The 21,901-nt window shown below is 38.6% G+C and overlaps 1 protein-coding gene and 1 long non-coding RNA gene across 5 annotated transcripts; one reads left to right on the forward strand and one right to left on the reverse strand.

The window, feature by feature from the left end:
- The first annotated feature begins 9,964 nt into the window (after positions 1-9,964).
- On the forward strand, positions 9,965-15,148 carry LOC113335177. Of its 4 annotated transcripts, none has more exons than XR_003353212.1 (5): positions 9,965-10,102; positions 10,841-11,869; positions 12,057-12,287; positions 12,414-14,014; positions 14,150-15,148. It is a non-coding gene; the product is annotated as an uncharacterized LOC113335177 (long non-coding RNA). The 4 variants fall into 4 exon arrangements; XR_003353211.1 differs by having other exon boundaries at positions 10,841-11,178; positions 11,434-11,869; positions 12,414-15,148; XR_003353210.1 differs by having other exon boundaries at positions 10,841-11,178; positions 11,801-11,869; positions 12,414-15,148.
- Positions 15,149-15,478: 330 nt separating this feature from the next.
- LOC113335194 lies at positions 15,479-18,448 on the reverse strand. Its single transcript, XM_026581318.1, has 2 exons — positions 16,425-18,448; positions 15,479-15,965 (listed from the first exon to the last, which is right to left on the reverse strand). Exons 1-2 carry the CDS (start codon positions 17,200-17,202, stop codon positions 15,655-15,657), a joined length of 1,089 nt encoding a protein of 362 aa, XP_026437103.1. The 5' UTR covers positions 17,203-18,448; the 3' UTR covers positions 15,479-15,654.
- Positions 18,449-21,901: the final 3,453 nt, after the last annotated feature.

Here is a 21,901-nt window from a genome sequence, read left to right on the forward strand (position 1 = left end):
CCCACCCCTTTTTACTACAAGACAAAAGAGGAAGAGTAGGCGCGTTTAAATATCTCCCGCCCCGCCCATGACCCCTTCTCCATAAGAAAAAAGAGGGGGGAGTAGGTGCGTCTAACCAGCAACTACCCCACCCACAACCCACGTAAAAAAAAAGATGGGGGAGGGGGGAGGGGGGAAGGGGGCAGGCGCATGAGCCATCTAAAATAAAAAGGGAATGAAATAAAGGAGCATGCGCGTTCAATCAACGCTTGACCCACGTAACAATCTTGTAAGATAAAAACAGACCACAGACAAGCCAAAGATGCGATATATTTGCATAAAAACAAACAACTTAACAAAAAGTAAAGGCGAAAACTTTGCTAACACAGGAGAAAACAACAACAGAACTAAACATTTGAAGGTTGCGCAACCTAATCGGCTAGTAGCGCCCGACACATAGCGATGTCATCATCCAAGGCTTCTACCATCATGCGATCATCTTCCTGCTGCGCAGTAGACAAACGAAGGTCTTGGTCGACTTCATGCACCAAATCAAGGATGCCATGGACGACATTACCTTCAACCCAAACCTCACGGGAAATTGAAAGAGTATCCTCATGATTATCGTATTCCTTGCGCATCTTATCCCGGCGAATCAACCTGAGCGTCCATAATAAGCCCGCTTCCTCTTTCAGAATCAACAAACGAGCCAACTCATCCTCGAGATAATGATGAGGAACGAGCGTGGACGCAGCTTCTAAAGTTAGGGTATGACCAAGGAGTGGGGGAATTTCCCGACCCGGAACCCAAAGATGAAAATCGGAGATGGCGAGGTCTATAGCATTTAACATCATCAAAAATTCCGCGAATAACTGGTTAGCAGCATCACGAGCGATGACAACTTCATCCAACGCTCGCTGGATCTCAAACGACACCCGACCGAAGGAAGCATCTCGCTGGGCAACCCGGAACGATTCACGTTGTGATCTATAAGCCGCAGACTTAGCATCCTTGTTCATTCTCCGTTGTGTCCGCATGTCTTCAAGCTCGGCTTTCACGAGTAGAAGCTGTTTCAATTCATCCTCCTGAATTACGCTGAGACCACATGGGTATAGGCGCCAAAGACAATACTTAACCATGAAGAGAGTTGGCCATAATAGCGATTCGATGAACAAATTATGATGGTGATCAAGGAATCAGAATGACCTGTGAGGGAAACATAAGAGGTTATATATATATATATACGCATTAAGGAGGTTACATAGTACGAAGCAACTGTTTATCCCCTTTGGATGCCATGAAACGTGTCAATGACAGACTAAAAGGAGGGAGAATGACCTCGATATTAGTACAGGGGACTGGAGTCCCAAAGTACGAGATCAATATGAGTCTTGGAAACAAAAGAAAATCAAGAAGAAAATTCGACAATGGACGGTGAAAATAAATTAAACGTGCCATAATCCCAGAAGAAACAACAAAAAGCAACCTCAAAACAAAAATAACAAAAGGAGAAATATAAAACTAACACCTAATTTAACTCGCTATTAATGCATGACAACGAGCAATGTCCGCATTTACGGCTTCGGCCATGAGTCTACACTTATCACATTGAATGCTAGCTTGAGATAACTCCCAATTGGCATCACTCAACAGCCGGCGTATGTCCAGGATAACCTTCCCCTTAGCTTTCTCTTCTTGAGCCCATGCCAAAGTACCCTCGTGTTTCTCACGATCTTGGCGTGCCTTGTTTCGGCGAGCCTGTCTGAAGTCACACAGCATACCTATCTCCTCTCTCAATACTAGCAGGCGCGCTAGCTCGTCTCTAAGATAAGACGAATTAACAAGCGTAGAAACAACGGTCAAACACAAAGTATTCCCAAGGAGATGAGGGGTAGAATGACCATAGATATGTGACTGACAGTCATTGATGGCATAATCAATAGTCTCTTTCATTGTCAAGGACTCGACAAATAATGAAGCAGCAGAATTACGAGTCGTAACTGCATTATCCAAGGCGTTCTGAATTGCAGATGTCAATCGACCAGCCGCATCGGCGGACTGTCGAGCTTCAAAGCATTCCGTGAACTGAGCGCGCATTGTAGCCTTGCTGGTCGTCATGTGTTCACATAGCGCCTCTATCTCTGCCTTCACTAAGAACAAGCGTGTCAGTTCCAACTTCTTAAACATCGAGACTAATGCGGGGACCAGCGCCAAAGTCAGCGCGTATCCATGAAGAGAGTGATCCATGAGAACAAATGATATAACTATAAAGGAAGAGTGAGCTGAAAAATGACTGAATGCGCAGCCCGGTATTACAATATAAAGGGAAGCAATCAAAAATGCTTCGACAACCGCCCTACCTACGATGATGCATGGCATGAAGAAGAGCGAGAGAAGATTTGACTAATAGATTATTTGATAAATAATCCAATAGTCAGGGAACTAATGTTGATACATGAAAAATACTCCCCTTAACGGGTTAAGGGTACCCTTAAGAGTGGTAACAAACTTGGGTCAAGTCATGGAGACATGGGGACTAAGCCCAAGTCTAGGTGGAAAAGGCCCAGAAGGATTGAGGGATTAAGAAGGAATTAACAAAGAAGAAAGGGTTTAGCTTAAGGAGTGACATTAAAAGTAATTAAGAAGTATTAGGATACATGGCATAATGTCACAAAATGAAGGGATTTTGGGAAAGCCTATAAAAGAAAGGACAAGGTACAATGGAAAGGGACTCTCTCTCTCTCTTACTATTATTGGAATTGTGAGGTTGTGTGTGATAGCTAGGGTGGGTAGAACCTAGACCGAAATATGGGTATTAACAACTGGTAATTTGAACAACCAAAGGGGCCAGTATGTATGGAAGCGCCTTGGAAGTAGAATTATCCCACAAGCTGCTGACCAAAACAGAGAAGCGGTTGATCTTGTTCGACCAGAGAAAAATCTGTTGGTTACTGGAGATCTTCCTAAACGGAGACGTGTACGACCCCCGCGAGCAGGGATCCGGCCAGTTGCAACTCAGCAGAGTGCGGTCAGAACTACCACCCATTCAATACGTCTCAGGAATCTTGAAGAAGAGGTTCGAGATCAGCACGATGAGAGAGAATTTTCGCCTGATTACTATGCTCGCTCAGAGCATGGCAGAGCTGGAAGAGAGCCCACTGGGCCCCAAAGTTTCGCTTACAACAACATCCGACAAAGGTTCCAGCTGAGTGACTTCAAATGTAGCTCGTCTTTTCCAACAACTGTTACCAGCCTAGTTCTACGCAACTGCCACAGTTCAGTTTTACATCAACAACTACAACTCACTTTCAACACTACTCCGCTCCAGTATCACGTTTCTGTTGTAGACCAGTTCACCCTTCGTTCCTGTTTTTACATACAACAATGGTTCATGCTCAACTGTTGCCCGCCGTTCTTCCAGTCACAATAGCCTCACTTGGGGGCGTCTTGATTATGATTTATGCAAAAAACAAGGGAAGGTTTCCCATCACTTCAGCAATAATAATCCACACTTGGGGGAGAATTTTGTCATTGAACAAGAAAAACGAAATTTTCTTAACTCCCAACAAGTTGGAGGTTAAGAGGGGGCGATGTTTGTACCATGAGTAAAAATGCCACATAATGAGTCAAATTGCTATTTGAATCACCTTTTGGTCAGTGGACAAAGTCAACATCCGGTCAATGGTAAAAGTCAACCGCTTGTCAACTATCGAAGCTAAATTCCCAGTTGTGCTTCTATCCAGTTTTCGTCCATGTTGCCAACGATGCTACCAACCAGTTCCCGGCCATGTCCCCAGGACATGTCCCCCGGTCATCTCCTCCGGGCATTTACCCCGGCCATGTCCCTCGGTCATGTCCTCCGGCCATCTCCCTCGGGTATGTCCCCCGACCATCTCCCCCGGGCATATCCCCCGACCATGTCCCCCGGCAATGCTCTCCGTCCATGTCCGACGGCCATGTTTCCCATCCTTGTGCACAGGCGAAGTCCTCCATCTAGATTGCCAGCAGTGCAACCAGCCAGTTTCCATCCAGATCGCCAGCAGTGCTGCCAACTAGTTTCCAGTCTTGTTGCTAGTCGTGTTGTCATCCTGTCTCCATCCATGTCACCAACCACCCAATCTCCAACCATGTCTCCAGTCAATCCAGTCTGACAGTGGGTCATACCATCCAAAGCTTGACAGTCGCAGTCAAACAGCAGAAAGGAGGCATGAAGAATTAATGCTAGGAGCCAAGCAAGGAAGATTAATTCCAGGAGCCAAGCAGGTCAAGAGCCATGCATGGAAGATTAATGCCAGGAGGCATGCAGGGCAAGTCAATAGGCATGCAAGGAAGATTGATACAATTTATGCCAGGAGGCATGTAGGGAAAGTTAAGACCATTTATGCTTACCTCGCGATTAGGGTAAGAGCTAATTCGCCACTGTATAAATAAGGGGAATTATAACCCTAAAAGAGGAGGCGAGTCTAGTGAAGCGAGAAAAAAATCCATTGTAATTCTGACATCAATAAAACATCACTCTCCAAGGAGATTCATCTGTGGACGTAGGAAAATTAGTCGAATCACGTTAAATTTGTGCGTCTGTCATTCTTGATTATTTCCTGTTGTTAACCTTGTTTTCATCAACAACACCAGTTTAATCGTGTTCTGTGCCTGGAAATATTTCTGGGTACAAACAAATCCTTTTTCATACCATAATAGTTTTGTATGTCATTGAATGAATATGTAGTTATATCTATGGGAATGATGAATATGATGAACTGGGTAATTGCGGGGGGGTAAATGTGGGGGGAAATGGATTTTGATCAGGTCAATGAAGACTTGACCATTTTTTATGTTGCAAAAAATTACTCCCTCCATTTCAATATAATAGGCAGGTTTATGTGTAAATTATATTGAAACGGAGGGAGTAGCAACCACACTGATATATTGCTAAATTAGAACCAGAGTCAATAAATTAGAACCAGCACCAATAATATATAGTTCCGGGCAGGAGTATTCCTGTAATTAGAAACATGTTAGCAACAGCTAACTTCTGTTGTGAATGTATAGTGTAGCAACGACAGCCGCCGTTGCGAATACCCGTTGCTGACTGATATTCACAACGGAGCTTATGCCGTTGCAAAAAATTGCGACTGGGTGTTTTGCAAAGAAATTTACCCGTTCGGACCCCGGTCAGCAACAACCCTGGTCTGTTGCTAATTCCTTAATATGGTATAGTGAATTCCTACAACAGTTCACTAAGATATATGGTATATATTTTGACTACAACCATGCATATTTTATCTATCAGATTAGTTTTTCTCGACTAATTAGTTACACCATTACATGGATTATGAAATGACATATACATAAATTTATATGAAAGAGATACGCTCAAATGACCGATCAAGAACTATCTCAAAATATGGTACGTAGGGATTTGCTTGGAGAACAATAAAAATAACCAAATTAAGGTTTAACGATAGTCATGAAGTTATGCGAGTAACATTAAAGTTACATGTAGTTAAATATATATTTTCATTCATTAGCATTCTTGTAGAGCATTTCTCGGTCGAACTCATAAGTGTTACTATCTCAAGATTGTTGACAAATTTAGCATATCAACACTGTATCTTGATTTCTAGCCTACATTTAGTCAAGTCTGGATTAGTTGATTACCAGACATCACTGCATTCTATCGTTTGAAGGCGAAGATCAACTGAAGCTTTTGGAGAAGTTCATCAACAAAAGGTAAGTGGGGACTGAACCACCTATTTCTCAAGTTTTCATCTTTCTATTCCATGAAAAATGTTGCATGACTAAATGGGCACATGCATAATAGAAATTTCGAGTCAAGTTTATCTTGTTAATCATTATCGAAATATGTTGACTAAGATGAAGAACATTTGTTCATACATGATGAATTTGGTTAAGAACAATTTATTGTTTATGACATGAGTTATGATTCATGATTTTATCATTTGAAAATAGCCTGAAACATTGATATGCGTCATTGATTTTATTCGGGAATGTTTCATAATTGATTATTATAGAGATACATAAATACTATGGATACAGGACAGTATGCATACCAGTCACATACTGGGATAACAGTTATAGGTCAGGAGCCGCAGTACATGTACCCAATACACGTACCGGCATATCTATAGTTCGGCAACAACTTCTGGTATGCATACCCGGTATGAAGACCTTAAAAAGTATGTTGACTCGTGAACCAAGATGGTACGCATACCTAGTATGCAAAACGGAAAGGATTTGTGAACTCCTGAACCAGCATGGTACAATCCATACCCAGTATGAAAAACAGAAAATAGCTATTGATTCCTGAACCTATTTTTGTCTTAAGGGTATACAAACCCGCTACACGTACCATGACAAAAAATGCTCAAGAATAGGAATACAATACACGTACCAGGTACATACTTACCCTATCGAATATTTTCAGATGCATCTACTAGATAATCGGCATTTGAACAACTCTCTAAAAACACTATCTAGACATGTTTGATCACATTTGTGACTCAAGATTAAAGTCTTAAAGTATTATATGAAAATGGTTAAGCTTATTGTTCGTCTGGCTATTTTCGGCTAACCTTCCATGAACAAGTCAATGTACACGGTTCAGTTACGGTTCATCCTAACCAGAGTATATATTCTGCTATGTTAATCTCAAGTCAAGTTTTTCATCTAACGGTGATTCTTGATTGCTTGATTCCAAGGCTACCTTACTTAAATCTAAAACAACCTTGATCTTGAAAGTCTATATAAGGAGAACCTCAAAAAACTGGGATCTTTGAATCTCTGACGCTATTCTTGTATATCCTAGTTGTAAACTACAGTCGTCCTCTCCTTTGAACATTTTTAAGTTTAGCGACTAAAAAGACTTCACCTAAGGATTCGTAAAGGCAGGTACAACTATATTTATCTTGCGTGTATTCTGATCTTGCTACTGATTATTAATCCTTTAGCTCCAACAAGAGAGATAGATAGAAATCACAAAGTTCTTCGTCTCAGACTTTGTGATTCCACTGGTATATTCCTCGAGAACGATTCTTTGTTGAAATTAAAGTAGGAATTACTTGTGAGGTGAATAATAATCTAGGATGCTTTTCGGGAGTCGTAAGTACCAGATTTGAGGTTTGCTAGACTTTTTCTATTGCAATCTATTTCCTATCTCACGTTGATCTTTGATCAGAACAAGAAATCAAATATAAGCTTATTTGTGGGAGGCAGATTGGTTTAAAGTCTTCAATTGAGTGGAAGCAACTCTTAGGGTGTAAAGGATGTCATCTAAGGGAATCAATTACGCGGAGTCTTGTGGGATTCAAGAGGGGCATAAGGAGCGAGACTATAACTGAATCGTTGTGAAAGTAGATTTCGTCTCAATTACATTCCAGTTTAAAGTTCTGATAGTCGGCTAGTGTCTGCAGCGGCTTAATACAATTTGGTGTTAAAATCTGGACTAGGTCCCGCGGTCTTTCTACATTTTCGGTTTTCTCGTTAACAACATTTCTGGTGTCTGTGTTATTTCTTTTTACGCATTATATTGTTTATCTTTATCATTGAAATATCACAGGTTGTACAAAAATAAATCAAAGTAGATACGCCCCTCGTGATTGTTTGATACAACTTGATTGATCTTTGGAATCGACCAAGAACTCTTACGGTATATTCAGGTTCGCGGACTTGTGTCCGAATACAAATTGATTGTGAGCAAAAGAGATATAAGCTCTACATATAATTCCTCATTGAGATTGATTAAGTTGTAATTCTCAGAATTAATTGTATTTGAGTTCCATACAGGTTTCCTAAGAAAAAGTTGGTGGTGTATTTTGGAACCCCGTGTTTTCAATTCCCTTCGAACCGAACAATCTCCGAAAAACTCGAATTGGATTCCTAAGGAATACGATTCCCGAAATCCGATTCCCGAAATCCTTCATTTCTCATTCCACTGATCCTGCGGCAGAAAAGAATTCAATTCCGTGAGGAACCAAGGGAATTAATAAAAAATGACTAGACTACCCTTTTTAAAAATACGTGTTTATGTCATTTTTAGTTCATCCGTCGTATCCACCAATTCCTATATTATTGTTCCTGTCTGTGAAGCAGTGGCGGAGCAAGAGATTTTAAATGAGGGGGACTAAATTTTTTTTTTTCTTTTTTGACATTGGTGGACTAAACATGAAAATTAGGTGGGCTAAATCCAAAATATATGATAAACCTAAGAGATGTTTTATGGTTTTACTGATTTTAGGGGGGTTAGAGCCAGGGTTAGTCAACCCTTGGCTCCGCCCCTGCCGTGAAGATCATGTAGTATAATTGGTGCATAAGATACATACGTCCACAAACATCGATTTTGTTGATATTCTTCATAGAGCTGTCAATTTATAACCCGGCCCGTGGGTTGACCCTTACCCGACTTGTTTCAACCCAGCTCGGCTTGGCTTGTTACCTAAACGGGTCGGGTTAGGGTTGCCATATATAGCCCTACTAGAAAACAAGCCGCGCTAAGATCAACCCGCGGGTTACCCGCCAACCCGTTAAATTATGTTACTTTGATGAAATATTAAAACCCAGACCTGATTTTTCTTAGGATCGGGCCAATGTCAATCTAACTCTTTAGGTTTGCATTGGACTAAACCTTATTCCCGTTCATTTCTTATATTAAGATGTTAATCATATACATCTGAATCTTATCTTTATTAACATTACACAAACAAGTGGTAACAAACATAGATCTATCAAATGGGATGAACAAGTCTAGAATTTGAAGTTCCAGTGAATACCCATTATTTTAGTCTATACAAACCAAGTAACATAATATTAACCAAAGAAAGAGAGAAACAAACATATGAGGAGAGGATACATAAGTTGGTTTGTATACGATTTTTATCAACCGATTAAATCAACGAATTATCAAATTCCTAGAAAAATCTAGGTCTAAGTAAATTGAAAGGCGGAGAGGTTGTGTCGTAGAAAAAATCTTGATATATTAAAAGGTAGAGAAGCAACATAAGCAAAAATAAAAAAGATAGGAAGGATTAAGGAGTAGTGGAGCCGAGGAAGGAAGGAGACGGTGATGTCGAAAGAAGAAATGAGAAAGGCAGTTTTTCGTAGGGTTTTTATTTACACAAAATTTGTAAAAAAGACCAAAACCAACAATTCATGGGTGAAAAAGACATTTAGATTTTGATACTGTTTAAATGGACAAAAATGTAAAAATAGTCAGGATGTAAACAGTTTCATCCTACCCATTTTCAAATATTTTTTCTTATTTTTAATTTACATCAGGATGCATTCAGTTTCATCCTTGCTATTTTTTAAGTTTAAGTCAGGATGAACCATGTTTTAAAAATATTGGACAAATGACCCATTTTCCGTTTTATTTAGGTGAAAAAAGTACTGTGTAAATACGTTATATAAGTGATTGACCGAAAAACATCAAGTTACAACATAGTCCAGTGGTCTGTATGTTAACTAACCACCTAATTAACATAGGTTCGATTTTTCTCACTCAAAACTACTTTTTTTTATATAACTGACCACCTAATTAACCTCGGTTCGAGTCTTCTCACTCACAACTATATTTTTTTTTAATTATTTTGATGACATTGACCAGCCAACCCGTCAACCCGCCAGGACTGACCCGCCTAAGGATAGGGTTGGGATTTGGGCTTGTTCATAAATAGTACTAGGATTATGGCTGACCCTAACCCGTCCATGGCTTGGCAAGCTAGGGTGGTTGACCCTAGCTTGCCCCCGTTGACAGCTCTAATTCATCATATCTAAATAAGATTACCATAACCAACATTTTTCACTTGTTTCATGTTTTGAAGTTTGATTAACATTAGTTGACAAATAAAACAATTAATGAACACTAATCAACTAAGGGTAAAATAGCCACTAACAAAAATAGATGGGATGTGGTTTTTGATTTTACTTCTAGTGACACGCCCAAGTAATTTCGAGGTTCCCTGTGCCCACGGTCCTTTTAGTACTCGGTTCGCCAAACCGGAGATCCTCAATATTTTATCAACTCTGGACATAGATTCATTAACTCAAATTTCTCAAAGTAGAAAGCTTTCGTTATTCAGGGATTGTTTCAGAAATCCAATTTTTTCAGGTAACTTATATTCATCATCGTCTTTAGTTAATAATACCATTCTTTTAGTTCAGATTCTACTATTTTTACCAATCAAATCAACTTCTTGTTTTCAAATCTGTATCAAAAACGATGGTTATAACTCATCTCTGATTCCATTTCATCCAAAATCATTGTACACATAATCCCCCAATAGTATCTGGATTGATCACATCAGATGGAAGAAACCCAATATATGATTTTTTTTTCTTTTCATTATTGATGTCAATAGTAGTAGTTTCAACAATGCCCCTTTTGAAACCCAAGGCTCTATGAATGACCCATTTTATCCCACAGAAACTGTACAATATTGTAATGATCTTTTACTTTCTTGTGTTGGTTTAGCTTTTGATCCACTTAGATCACTTGACTATAAAATTGTCTGCATTTTGAGGAATTGGGAGATTTAGTCCCCGGAAACAAGTTCTTGGAGACTGAGTAGACATACCTATTCTATGTTGAGTACTGTATTCCATTTTTCTGGTGTTTGTTGGGAAAACTGCTTGAATTGGATTTGTAGTGAATTTGGGTGTTTATTTACTTCGATATTGATAGCAAAGAACTAAAAAGTTCTCCATTTGTTTGATATTATAAAGGATGAGAATTCTCCAAATTGCTTTAATATCTTCGAGATGGAGGTTGATTCCAAAGGTTGGGAATCAATATATTGGGTAAATTTAAATGGGTTTGCAAATAACTATTCTTTGTATGCTATTGCAGATACTAGTAATTTTTTATGCTATATCTTATGTGTTGAGGAAGTAGTTGGCGATGAAGAGGACTCGAGGGTGTTCGTACATAAACCAGAAAACATTATATCTTATTGTAATTTTTGTGATTATCCATTCGATGACTGGAAAGATTTCTGTGCAATAACATGGCAGCATGCTCATCATTATATTGAATCTCTTGCTAAGGTTTGAGTATCCCAATTGATCGATAAAAGATGTTCCAAACCTTGCTAGCTGGAGACCACATCAATCCTTGTTCTTTTGTTCTTACATCCTGTCTTGTGGAGGGTTAGATATAAGTCTTCTTTTTGGACCAGGCGCAACCAGGTTTTCTTTTCACTTCTCTTACATTTTTGATTTAATAGGAGGAACATGAAAATGGTTTCTGTTATGAACTTTGTGAAGCATATAACATGTTACCACTACCTGTAGGGTTGCATCTATTGTAAACTTATGCTTTTATGAAACTGAGGTAGTTGTGCAATTTAGTCTCTGTGAAAATAGGTTCCATGAACTTATAACTCTTATTTTTCACTTTGCTGTGTATTAATATCTGTTTTGTGTACTGGTCGTATCCATCAGGAGCAACCAGTAATCTGTAGGTTGGATATAGGTTTTGTCTATTCCCGTAAGTCATGTCTTTTCAGAGATCCAGTCACCCTTCACTAGTTTGGGTCAGACTTCAGAGTGAGATTCTCAAGTTAGAGACTTCTTAGGTGGAGTACGATGCAGGAGCACTCCCCTTGCTGACTGGATCCCTGGGCTTTGTAGTGGAACCATAAATATGGCCTTTCCATCAGTCATGGCTTTTATAAGAGATGGCCAGTCTCCCTTCACCACTATGCTTTTGTCCTTGTTTTGTTCAGTTGGAATTTTCTTAATGTGATTGTAGTGCTGTTTGTATACTCAGTAAGCGTTTTTTTATCGACTTTTGTGTTTCGGCTATCAGGTTACTGAAGATAGTGCTCTCTGCAGTGTTCCCAAAAGTTTTGTCCCTTGCTCATGCGTTTTTGTTCCTGTGAGTGCTCAGCTTATTTTCGCTTGTCGATGTTAATTGGTCATAGGATGAAACTTCCATTAATAATTTACTACCATATGTCTGGTTCAATATCTAAATTAAGACGAGTATTAGCTAATATAAGGGTTTCTAAATTGATTCTTAAAAGGGGTTTGGATGATTTTAACTGTCTCTTTCTGTAATCTAGCAAGGAAGAGGACATGCTGAAGTGGCAGGGCTGCAACCTGATCAATGGCCCTGCTAGCAGGAACATATTTCGAATTTTGCATTATGACAGCCTTTGCAAGGAAGAGTTTCCAAACTTTATAGCAGGTTCCCAGGTCGCTTGGGTGATTATGGACCTAGCTCTCATCAAAAACCATCTTACAAAGGATGCACTGGCCGGATCTTAGATGGATCAAAACCCAAGGCTGTTCTGGTATGATGAACTATTTGAACAGTACCTGCTTATGGGGATTGCTTAGCAATATTAGATTTGTAAGTTGATAAATTTTTTTAGTTTACGGTGATGAAATTTAAGATGTGTAACCCCTTGCATTAATAGGAAGTTGATGGCAACGAAGAGGAGTCGAGGGTGTTTATACATATACCAGACAACATTATATCCCATTCAGTAACATGGCAGCATGCTTATCATTATCTCTTGCTAAGGTTTGAGTATCCCAATTGACCGACAATTGATGTTTCCTTGCTAGCTGGAGCCACATCATTGGCAGAGCTGGAAATCTGATTAAGGGCTGGCTTGAGAAGCTAGCTAGGCTTCAGCCCATATTTTAGGCCTGGCTTAAGCCTGTTTTTCAGGCCTATATTATCATTCTAACCAAATTCAGTAGTGAAAAAAAAAAATGCTTGTTTGGACTTTTGGGGATGGCTTGAGCTAGCCTAAGTTAAGTTGTAGATCCTCCCCTGCACATCAAGATTTGTCCTTTTGTTTCTTACATCCTATCTTGTGGAGGATTAGCTATAAGTCTTCGTTTTGGACCAGGCGCAACCAGGTTTTCTCGTTATTTCTCTTGCATCTTTTTGATTTAATAAGTGGAACACGAAAACATGTTACTACTACCTGTAGGGTTGGTATAGAAAAACTCAGTTTAATTTATGCATCTATGGTGATGTTTTTACGAAGTTGAGATAGTTATGTAGTTTAGTCTTTGTGAAAATAGGTTCCATGAACTTATAACTCTTATTTTTCTCTTTGTTATGTATTAGTATCTGTCTCGTTTACTGTTTCGTATATCCATCTGGAGCAGCCAGTAATCTGTAGGTTGGATAGGTTTTTCGTATTCCCGCAAGTCATGTCTTTTCAGCAATCCAGTTATCTTTCTCTAATTTGAGTCAGAGTGAGATTCTCAAATTAGAGACTTCTCGGTGGAGTACAATGCATGAGCACTCTCCCCTTGCTGACTGGAGTTACTTGATTGACTGGATCCCTGGGCTTTGTAGTGAAACCATAAATATGGCCTTTCCATCAGACACGGCTTTTGAAAGAGATGGCCAGTCTCCCTTCACCACTATGCTTTTATCCTTGTTTTGTTCAGTTGGAATTTTCTCGATGTAATTCGCAATGTTGTTTGTATACTCGGTAAGTGTTTTTGTTTATTGAGTTTTGTGTTTCGGCTATCAGGTTACTGAAAATAGTGGTCTTAGTGTTCCCAAAGGTTTTGTCCCTCGTTCATGCATTTTTTGTTCTTGTGAGTGCTCAGCTTATTTTCACTTGTTGATGTTTCCTACCATATGTCTAGTTCGAGATCTAAACTAAAGTATAAATTGATTCTTAAAAGGGGTTAGGATGATTTAACTTTCTTTTTTTATTTAATCTGGGATCTTTGCAACTATCATTCTAATTGGTCTTTCATGTGCATTGTGACTGAAAGAGGGTAATGTTGAGGCCCAAGAGGACATGTTGAAGTGGGAGGGCTGCAACCTGATCAATGGACCTGCTAGCAGGAACATATTTCAAATTTTGATTTAGAAATCTGCCACTGCCATGCTTTGCATTATGACAATCTTTGCAAGGAAGAGTTTCTAAACTTATAGCAGACCCTAGGTCGCTTGGGTGATTATGGATCTAGCTCTCATCAGAAACCAACTTACAAAGGAAGTACTAACCGGATCATAGAAAAATCAAAAGCCAAGGCTGTTCAGGTATGAGGAACTATTTTAACAATACTTGATTACACGTCATAATTTTTTTTTTTAATTTTACGATGAAGAAATTTAAGATGTATAACCCCTTGCATTAATAGGAATTTTTTTTTTCTATGGAAATTGAGCCTACAGATGTATGAAAACCATTATTCAATTTAAACCTTGTAAAACCAAAAATTAGTATCTGGATATTCACAAAGACAAATCTGTGAGGAGGTGGCTTCGAGATTGTTCAACCCGATCATGACCACACCTTCTCATCAAAGGTAGGTCCCCTTGGCCTTGTTGTTGCGTACCTCACCCTTCCTTAACAATGACGTAGTTTCCTTTTCATCAAACCACCCAAGATTTAAACTTAGATCAAGATTAGGATGATATTTCGAACAAGTCTACCCAGCCTCATGCTTTTCTGTAATAGTTGTTGCAGTGTCTTCCACAATTCTGTTTTCCATGATCGAGTCTTCAATTGTTGAAGAAGACGCTGACAATGGTGACGATCCTGGTGCTTTAAGTTTCTCTTTTCTTGCATACAGATTTTGTTTCAAATTTGCCAAAGATTCTCCGACAGACTTCAGCTTTTCCACAGAATTGAGTTCTTCAATCTCTATATTATCCCACCAAAAGCAATCACTCCCACTCCCAACACCAGCTTTTTTTCTGCATTGTGTAGAATTCTTACTTCTGTGAATATTCTTATTTTCTTGTTTCTTATCTTTCTTTTGTTCTTCGAGGAACCATTCAACCATATTACATACACCTATTCGAGAATTACTGAAGGTGTAAGCCTTTCCAGCCTGAGAGAATACTATTAAACAGGAGACAACAATATCTGCACATAACTTGAAAAGAGACTTCCATAATTCTTCAAATTTTGCTGTTATTTCGCAGGAAAAAAATATTGGCTTGTTCTATTGTGTGATTTATCTGCTGCTGACTTATGATTGAGTTTGAGAATACCTCTACTACTACCTCTATTTATACATGACTGGAGACTGATAAATTTGGAAAGTTATCAGATACTCCTAAATTTAATGGATTTTTTTTCAAGAACTCTTTTTTCAGAATTTTGTGCGGGTTTCTTAATTTGAATGTAAACTGGTGGTTTCCAAATTTGTATTCCAAAAGTTTCTAAACTAGGCTGGTTTCTAAATTTGAATAAGTTGGCGACATGACATTTTACTTTATTTTCGTCTAGTGTTGATTATTTTTGTTTTTGTATGCAACTTCAATAACAAATGTAGTTTACGAAGAAAAGGCCCGTGGGATTGAATTTCATGCTTCAGAGAGGCTTCGATCCAAACTAGGATAGGCTGGATAGCTGATGCCTGATGGTGAATAATTCATAGTCAGATATATCTATTGTTGTATTTTCGAGTAGTGATATATATATATATATAAATATATATATATATAAGGAAATGAGAATATTTACTTATGTGAGTAGATACGAGCCAAAACAAAAACAAATCAAGCACTTGCATTAGTAAAGAAGATGAGTATACATAACAATCAAAACTGAACGGTTAAAAAGCCAAAACAACTACAAGTGAGAGCAACCATCTTGCTTAAGTTCGATCATAATGGAAAGAACACGAACAAGGCGGAGTTTCACAAACAGTTCCCTGATATGTCAGGGTTCAGGGCGCCTTTTTAGATTTAACGTACTCAAGTAACCTTATTATAACCCCTATGAGTGAAAGAATGAGAAACAAAGTTGCAGCGACCAGATAAATACCCGCCCATGGATTGTCAAAATATGTTCTCCTCAATGTTGCTTTGCAGAAATTCCAACGGTCACAGTAATATATGTTCACTCTCTTATGTATATCAGCGTAGTAGTCGTCTTTCAAATATATGTCAGAACAAAGCTTATTGAAGATGTTACATACATCCTCATCGGTACCCAAAGTATGAGTAATGATTCCCTGATTACGAAGCAATGTGACATCTGCAGGAGAACTTACCAGGTTATCCATGAATATGGCATATGAGGTCATGTAATATGGAGATCCATTTTGATCAAAGTACTGCTCAGAAGCAATGAGATTTCTAAAAAAACGACCAGTATTTATGCCGACTACAAGACTAGGGATGGTCATCACTCCGTCGTCAAATTTAACATCTAGGAAACTGCCATCATTGGGGCCTATTACGAAGCTAACTCCTGCTCGTGCCAACTCTGTCGCACTTGGAATTACACTTCCTGATAACTTATGAGAACTGTTGGGTGTAGGGGCGATAAATATGATGATGTACTTGAAAACTTGCAGGAACGCATTTTTAAGCATTGTGATCAGCTTTGTGCACTTTGAGAAGGTTGAACAATTTTTTTGAACAACATGCTTATTATTGGGATGGATATCAGGGTGCATGGATTTAGCTACTAGATCGAGTAAGTGCTTATTACCTTCCCCCAGAGATGCTAGTTTCAACTTGGTAATAGTGTTGATTTTTCTCGGCAACTCAATATTGTCTTTGAAAGAGTTCAGCGCAACCCCTTGAAAGGACATGCCCTTTGGATGGTTCTTATGATCTGCTGTTAGGCTGAACAAACGTTCGAGAACAAATATAGGAATCTGGTTTTCCATGAGCAAGAGATCCCAAAGAAGCGTATTCTTCCCCCAAATGTTATGAAATAAAAACTTGTCGTCTACCAGCTTCGTTCCTGTTAATGCATGGAAGATTCCGATGATGAACAGACCGTCAACCACCATCATTTCTATAAATTCCTTGCTTTCGAGGTTGATGGTTTCCGAGTAGCACTGGCGTATTTTTTCTTCCATCTTCCCAATAGATTCAACGCAATTCTTGAATACCCTTTGTATTGAATCAAAATTATGCTCTTCTCTTGTTCGGTTTAGAACGTTTCTCATATAGTGCAGCTTGCATTCTTCCATTGCTTTAAGGGATTCTTTTCCCCTGTGAAAGGGACCAATAGATACCATTAAAGGAGCATATGAACTAGGCTCCGTCGCCTTGTGAAGCTTTTCATGCACTCTGTGTATGCAAATTAGCTCCTGATAAGGACGCCAAAGATGCTCACTACTTCTGTCAAACTTTGCTAACATTTCTTCAATTGGAATTGATAGTTGTTCATTTTTCTTTAGTTGAGGCAGTAGAGGATGATGATCAACTAGAATTAGAGGATGATCAACTAGAATTTCGTTAGCACCCTGAGTCGCCATTATATGAGAGCTTAACAAGGATTAAAGGATTAGAGAAACGAATTATAGAAAATTGATAGAAGTACTCTTGCAAATGCTAGAAAAAGGAAAATGCTAGAAAACGCGCACTTTCCTAGCTAATTGCACGCGTTCCGACGTGTCATCTAGTCGTGGCAAGCAGATGTGGATTTCTCGCGTCACACGTCAAGAATTAGGAAAGAGAAATAACTGCAGAAACCCATGTGATCGACTTTAACGATGAATTTTCTGACTCTTTCTTTCTCTCTCTCTTTTACTTTACTCTTCTTCTTCACTATCTCGGATGAAATTTAGGGGTTGTAAGTAAGTATCTTTTACTATCTAAGAAAATCCAATTGATGGCTCTTGTAGTTGATTAATTTTGTGTGTAAGGATTTGAGAATTGAAAATTGATAATAGGTTTCGGTTTCAAAGATGTTGTAATCATTGATTTTATTTTTTTGAAAATCACACGAAAAAGAACATAAACAGATCCACATTTAGGATTACAAAAGTGATGATGGGTTCTTCTTCAAATCTCTGATTACCCATTGATAAGCTCAGTTCAACTTAACCCCCAATATTTTACTTTTTTTAAAATAACCATCTTAATTTTGCTCTGTTTTTATTTTTTTGATTTTCTGATTTGGGCTGATTACTGTTATTCTTAAGCAATCTCTGAATTTATATCTATTTTGATTAAATTAACAGGAAATCGAAAGTTAGAATTTTTATAAGTATACACACCCAAGGAACTCAACTGATGATGAATATGAAGTAATAGAGGAAGATGATGAAGACCGGAAAGGATGAGGAAGCCACCCCCTCATTAGAAGGAGAAATGTTAGATTATTTGGTGAAGAACAATTAGATTTTCACACCAAAACATAAGATTCTGTAAAATCAGACCCATCTTCTTCTTCATCATCATCATTATCCGTTACTAAATCACCACCTTCATCATCGTCTAACACACATAATTACTTCTGTCTCTGCCATTGTACTGTAAATTCAAGATCAAAATAAGGTCATCATCACCATCATCATCAGTACATTCTTATTCTTCAATTACCCGGAGATTTAAAAGAGCCACCTTGATTTTGGGTTTGCAAGACTCAATAACTTCATTGAAGAAATACTACTAGCTTTTGGTTCTTCGGTTCTTAAGCGAATGGAATTTCATTTTATCTCACCTGAAACCAACGTGTGCTGTTCGATCTGAAATTTTATGACATGTCAAATTGACAACTCAGCCCGCGAGTAAAACATAAAACATTTACAAGTTTGAATTCCCCCCCCCCCCCCAAAAAAAAGCCAACTAAACGATCAACGATCCAGTTTTTAACTATTTAATTTACGTAAACAGCATGTGCATACAAAACTTGAACTGTTTGAGTATTATAAATTAGGTCCTTAAAGTTTGATTGATTAATTTATGTTCGTCCCGTTTTGATCTAGCATGAGAAAATCCTTGGTTCTCTTGTCTCTTTCTTGCTTTCTCTCTTTTTTTTTTTCTTTGATAATTAAACTTGCATGAAATAAAAACAACTAAGGTTCAATAACAACCAGTCTTGGTGTAGCTACCCCTATACCATCATTATGAACAGTAGAAATAACAAAGCTATGGATATTTCTTATCCATATTCTATCAAACTATGCTTCGAAAGAATAAATAATATTCTTTCGTATTTCTTAGCAGTAACATCTTTGGCTGGTATATCAGCAACATCATTAATCTCTCTGGCTAATATACAGTGGAATTTCACGAACAATTCCTTACCAGTAACTAGTCTGGTCTTGGTTGTCTCTTTCACTTTCTCGCTCTCAGGATGAGTCTAATAAGTAATAAATATCACAGTTTCATGAGGGGAAACTAACGTGAGTGGGTAGTAAAGTGACTACTCTGCACATTAGGGTTATTAAAGTCCACTGCCGTATTTGGATCCTACTCAAACAACTTTACCATCGCATTACAGGAAACATTTGCTCAAGTGAAAAATTTACTTATTCTCGCAGATGCATTGCTATTTAACTTGATCTGTTTGGTTGGTTGGAGAGAATAAAATCACTTTATGGGGAATACTATTTCATTTTCAAATCTGAGAGGACGGGATTAGGATTCCTCCCAAAGGTAGAGTATAAAAAGCCTATTGGGATATTAGTAGCTAGGTTTGGGATTTCCTTCTTTGACGAGTAGGTGAACAAGTCCACTGTGTGCGTTAAAGTTGGAAAGTGTAAAAAAGTTGGAAAGTTGGGATTTCCTTCTTTGACGAGTAGGTGAACAAGTCCACTGTGTGCGTTAAAGTTGGAAAGTGTAAAAAAGTTGGAAAGTTGGGATTTCATTCTCGTTTTAAATTTATTAGAAACTACGGCAACAAGTGAAGATGCATTTGACAGCTATTACATGTCTGATAAAAAAGAGAATATTAAACAAATTTATATTTCCCTTAGAGCAACTGCAGTCGTACGACTATACCCAAAGATCAAAGACCAAAAAACGGGACCAAATTTGAGTTTACTCTGTACTGTGACGCTACGGGATGAAGACTAAATTTGATCGAGCGGATAATTTAGTTACGTTTGAAGACGGACGGATAATTCAGTTACGTTTGATTTGTGGGCGGAGATTTAAATTACGTTTGAGACAGGCGTAGGTTAAATTACCGCCTGACGACGGGCGTAAATATAAATTACGTTTCACGTGGGACGGGGTTTTAAATCACGCCCGTTTGTCAGGCGGATGATCATCTCACCGTGCCAACGCACGTAAAATAAAATTACGCCTGGCGATAACACGTTTCTTTAGCACGTATACATACACAAGGGCGGAAGTATTCTAGTACGCCTGAATGGGGCGGAAGGACCATTGTACGTCTGCTAATGAGGCGTAAAAAAAATTTACGCCTGTGTGGGAGTGCTCTGTGATATGAGTTTGCAATTTCATTCTAGTAACTAGTGACCAAAACTGATTCATGAATGTTCTTATCTCACAAGCTTAGAAACAAATGTCAGGGTTCTATTTCGTAGGTCCGGAGATTCAATTCATAACTAACATCAGCACATTAGCCATGTTAATATTGCGGTGGTGCAACTCCTAGTCCTGAAACTGAGATGCTATAGGTTTGCCATTCATTGGCAGAGAACTTAAAAAGAATAAAAAAAGAAAAGAAACATCAGCTTACTTGATTAAATCTGCAAATCTACTGCAAAAATTTCACATACCCCTTGGTTACATCTTTCTCTTTTTCTTATTATTAAATCTCCCGGTAAAATAGTCACTGATTGTTCAGCAAAAATGCATATGTTACTGAGTATAGGGTAGGGCAAAGAGACTTACCAAAATCTTATCAGTATATACAACCAAAAGTAAATTTAAGATGATGTTGCTGACGATTCGCTAAAGGGACATCAAGCTAAAGCTAACACTGTTCTTCCACTAATGCCCCTGAATTTGAATATCTGACGCATCTTACACATTAATCATCAGAAGCAATGGATGATCCTTCATTGGGTTCTTCAGGATTTGAATTTCCAAGCATCTTCTGCAGTGACTCCACATCCCCAGCCTCAGACCCTCTGTGATGGGAGGGGCGTAAATTTGGTATCCGCCCCAGAGAGGCGTAAACCTGGTGTCCGCCCAGAAGAGGCGTGATTAATATCTCCGCCTGGCGACAAGCGGACTTTGGCGATCCGCCTCATCGGGCGTAGTTTTGGAATCCACCTGTCTCATACGTACATTTGATGTCCGCCCCATCAACAGGCGTAAATTTCCTTTCCGCCCGTTAACGAGCGTACTTTAAATTTACGTCCAGCAACAAGCGTACGTTAAATTTACGCCTGACTATATCTGGATTTGGGATTTGGTCGCGACCAAATATGATCTGGAATTTGATCTTTGGCTGAGATTTGATCTTTACTCCGTCCCACTGCGTTACGATCTCATCCCATATTTTTAGTTATACTCGGCCACTGTGGTTGCTCTTATGGGACACTGATTTAGGTCCTTCAAGATCAAATAATTAATTTTTGTTCGTTCAAGTTTAATCTAATATGAAAAATCGTTGAATGTCTCTTTCACTTTATCGCTCGCATGATAAGACGAATAAGTAACGAAACCTGCTTCAAAAAAGAAAAAAAAAACAGCAAAACCAATAGTCAGGTTCCTATGGCATGCACATACTAAAAAACTCTACAAGGCATACCAAGTTTCATAACAAACTGGCCGCGCAAATTCGAAAAAAACAAAAAAACTGGCCACGCCAATTCGAAAAAAGTGAGCGGCGATAGAATCTTTATCGAGCGATCCTCTATCGCCAGTGCCCTTGTAGGCTGCTTGCGATAATGTTTCCACTACTCAGTTAGACACCATCGTTGACGGGTACGTCCCGGAACGACTATTTTCCGCCGCCCATATATACACCCCACTAGTTTCCATTCAGTTATCTTGAAATCACACAACGTTACATAAAATTTCAATTATTTACCTATTTTATCGTTCATTTCACATTATTCATCTTTTGCTTGGACTTGGTTGGTGTAAGTAAGTGTTGAGATCCCTTGAGGGGCTGAGCGAAGATGATGATGAAGAATGACGAAGTTGTGAACGGTGCAATCGAATTGTGACTTATAGGTATTAAAGTCAAGGTATAGATTTGTTCCATATGCCCTATTTTGAGGCATACTTAAATCTTCGAGGCAAACC

The sequence above is a fragment of the Papaver somniferum genome, unplaced genomic scaffold (genome assembly GCF_003573695.1).
Source record: "Papaver somniferum cultivar HN1 unplaced genomic scaffold, ASM357369v1 unplaced-scaffold_139, whole genome shotgun sequence".
Lineage (NCBI taxonomy): Eukaryota > Viridiplantae > Streptophyta > Magnoliopsida > Ranunculales > Papaveraceae > Papaver > Papaver somniferum.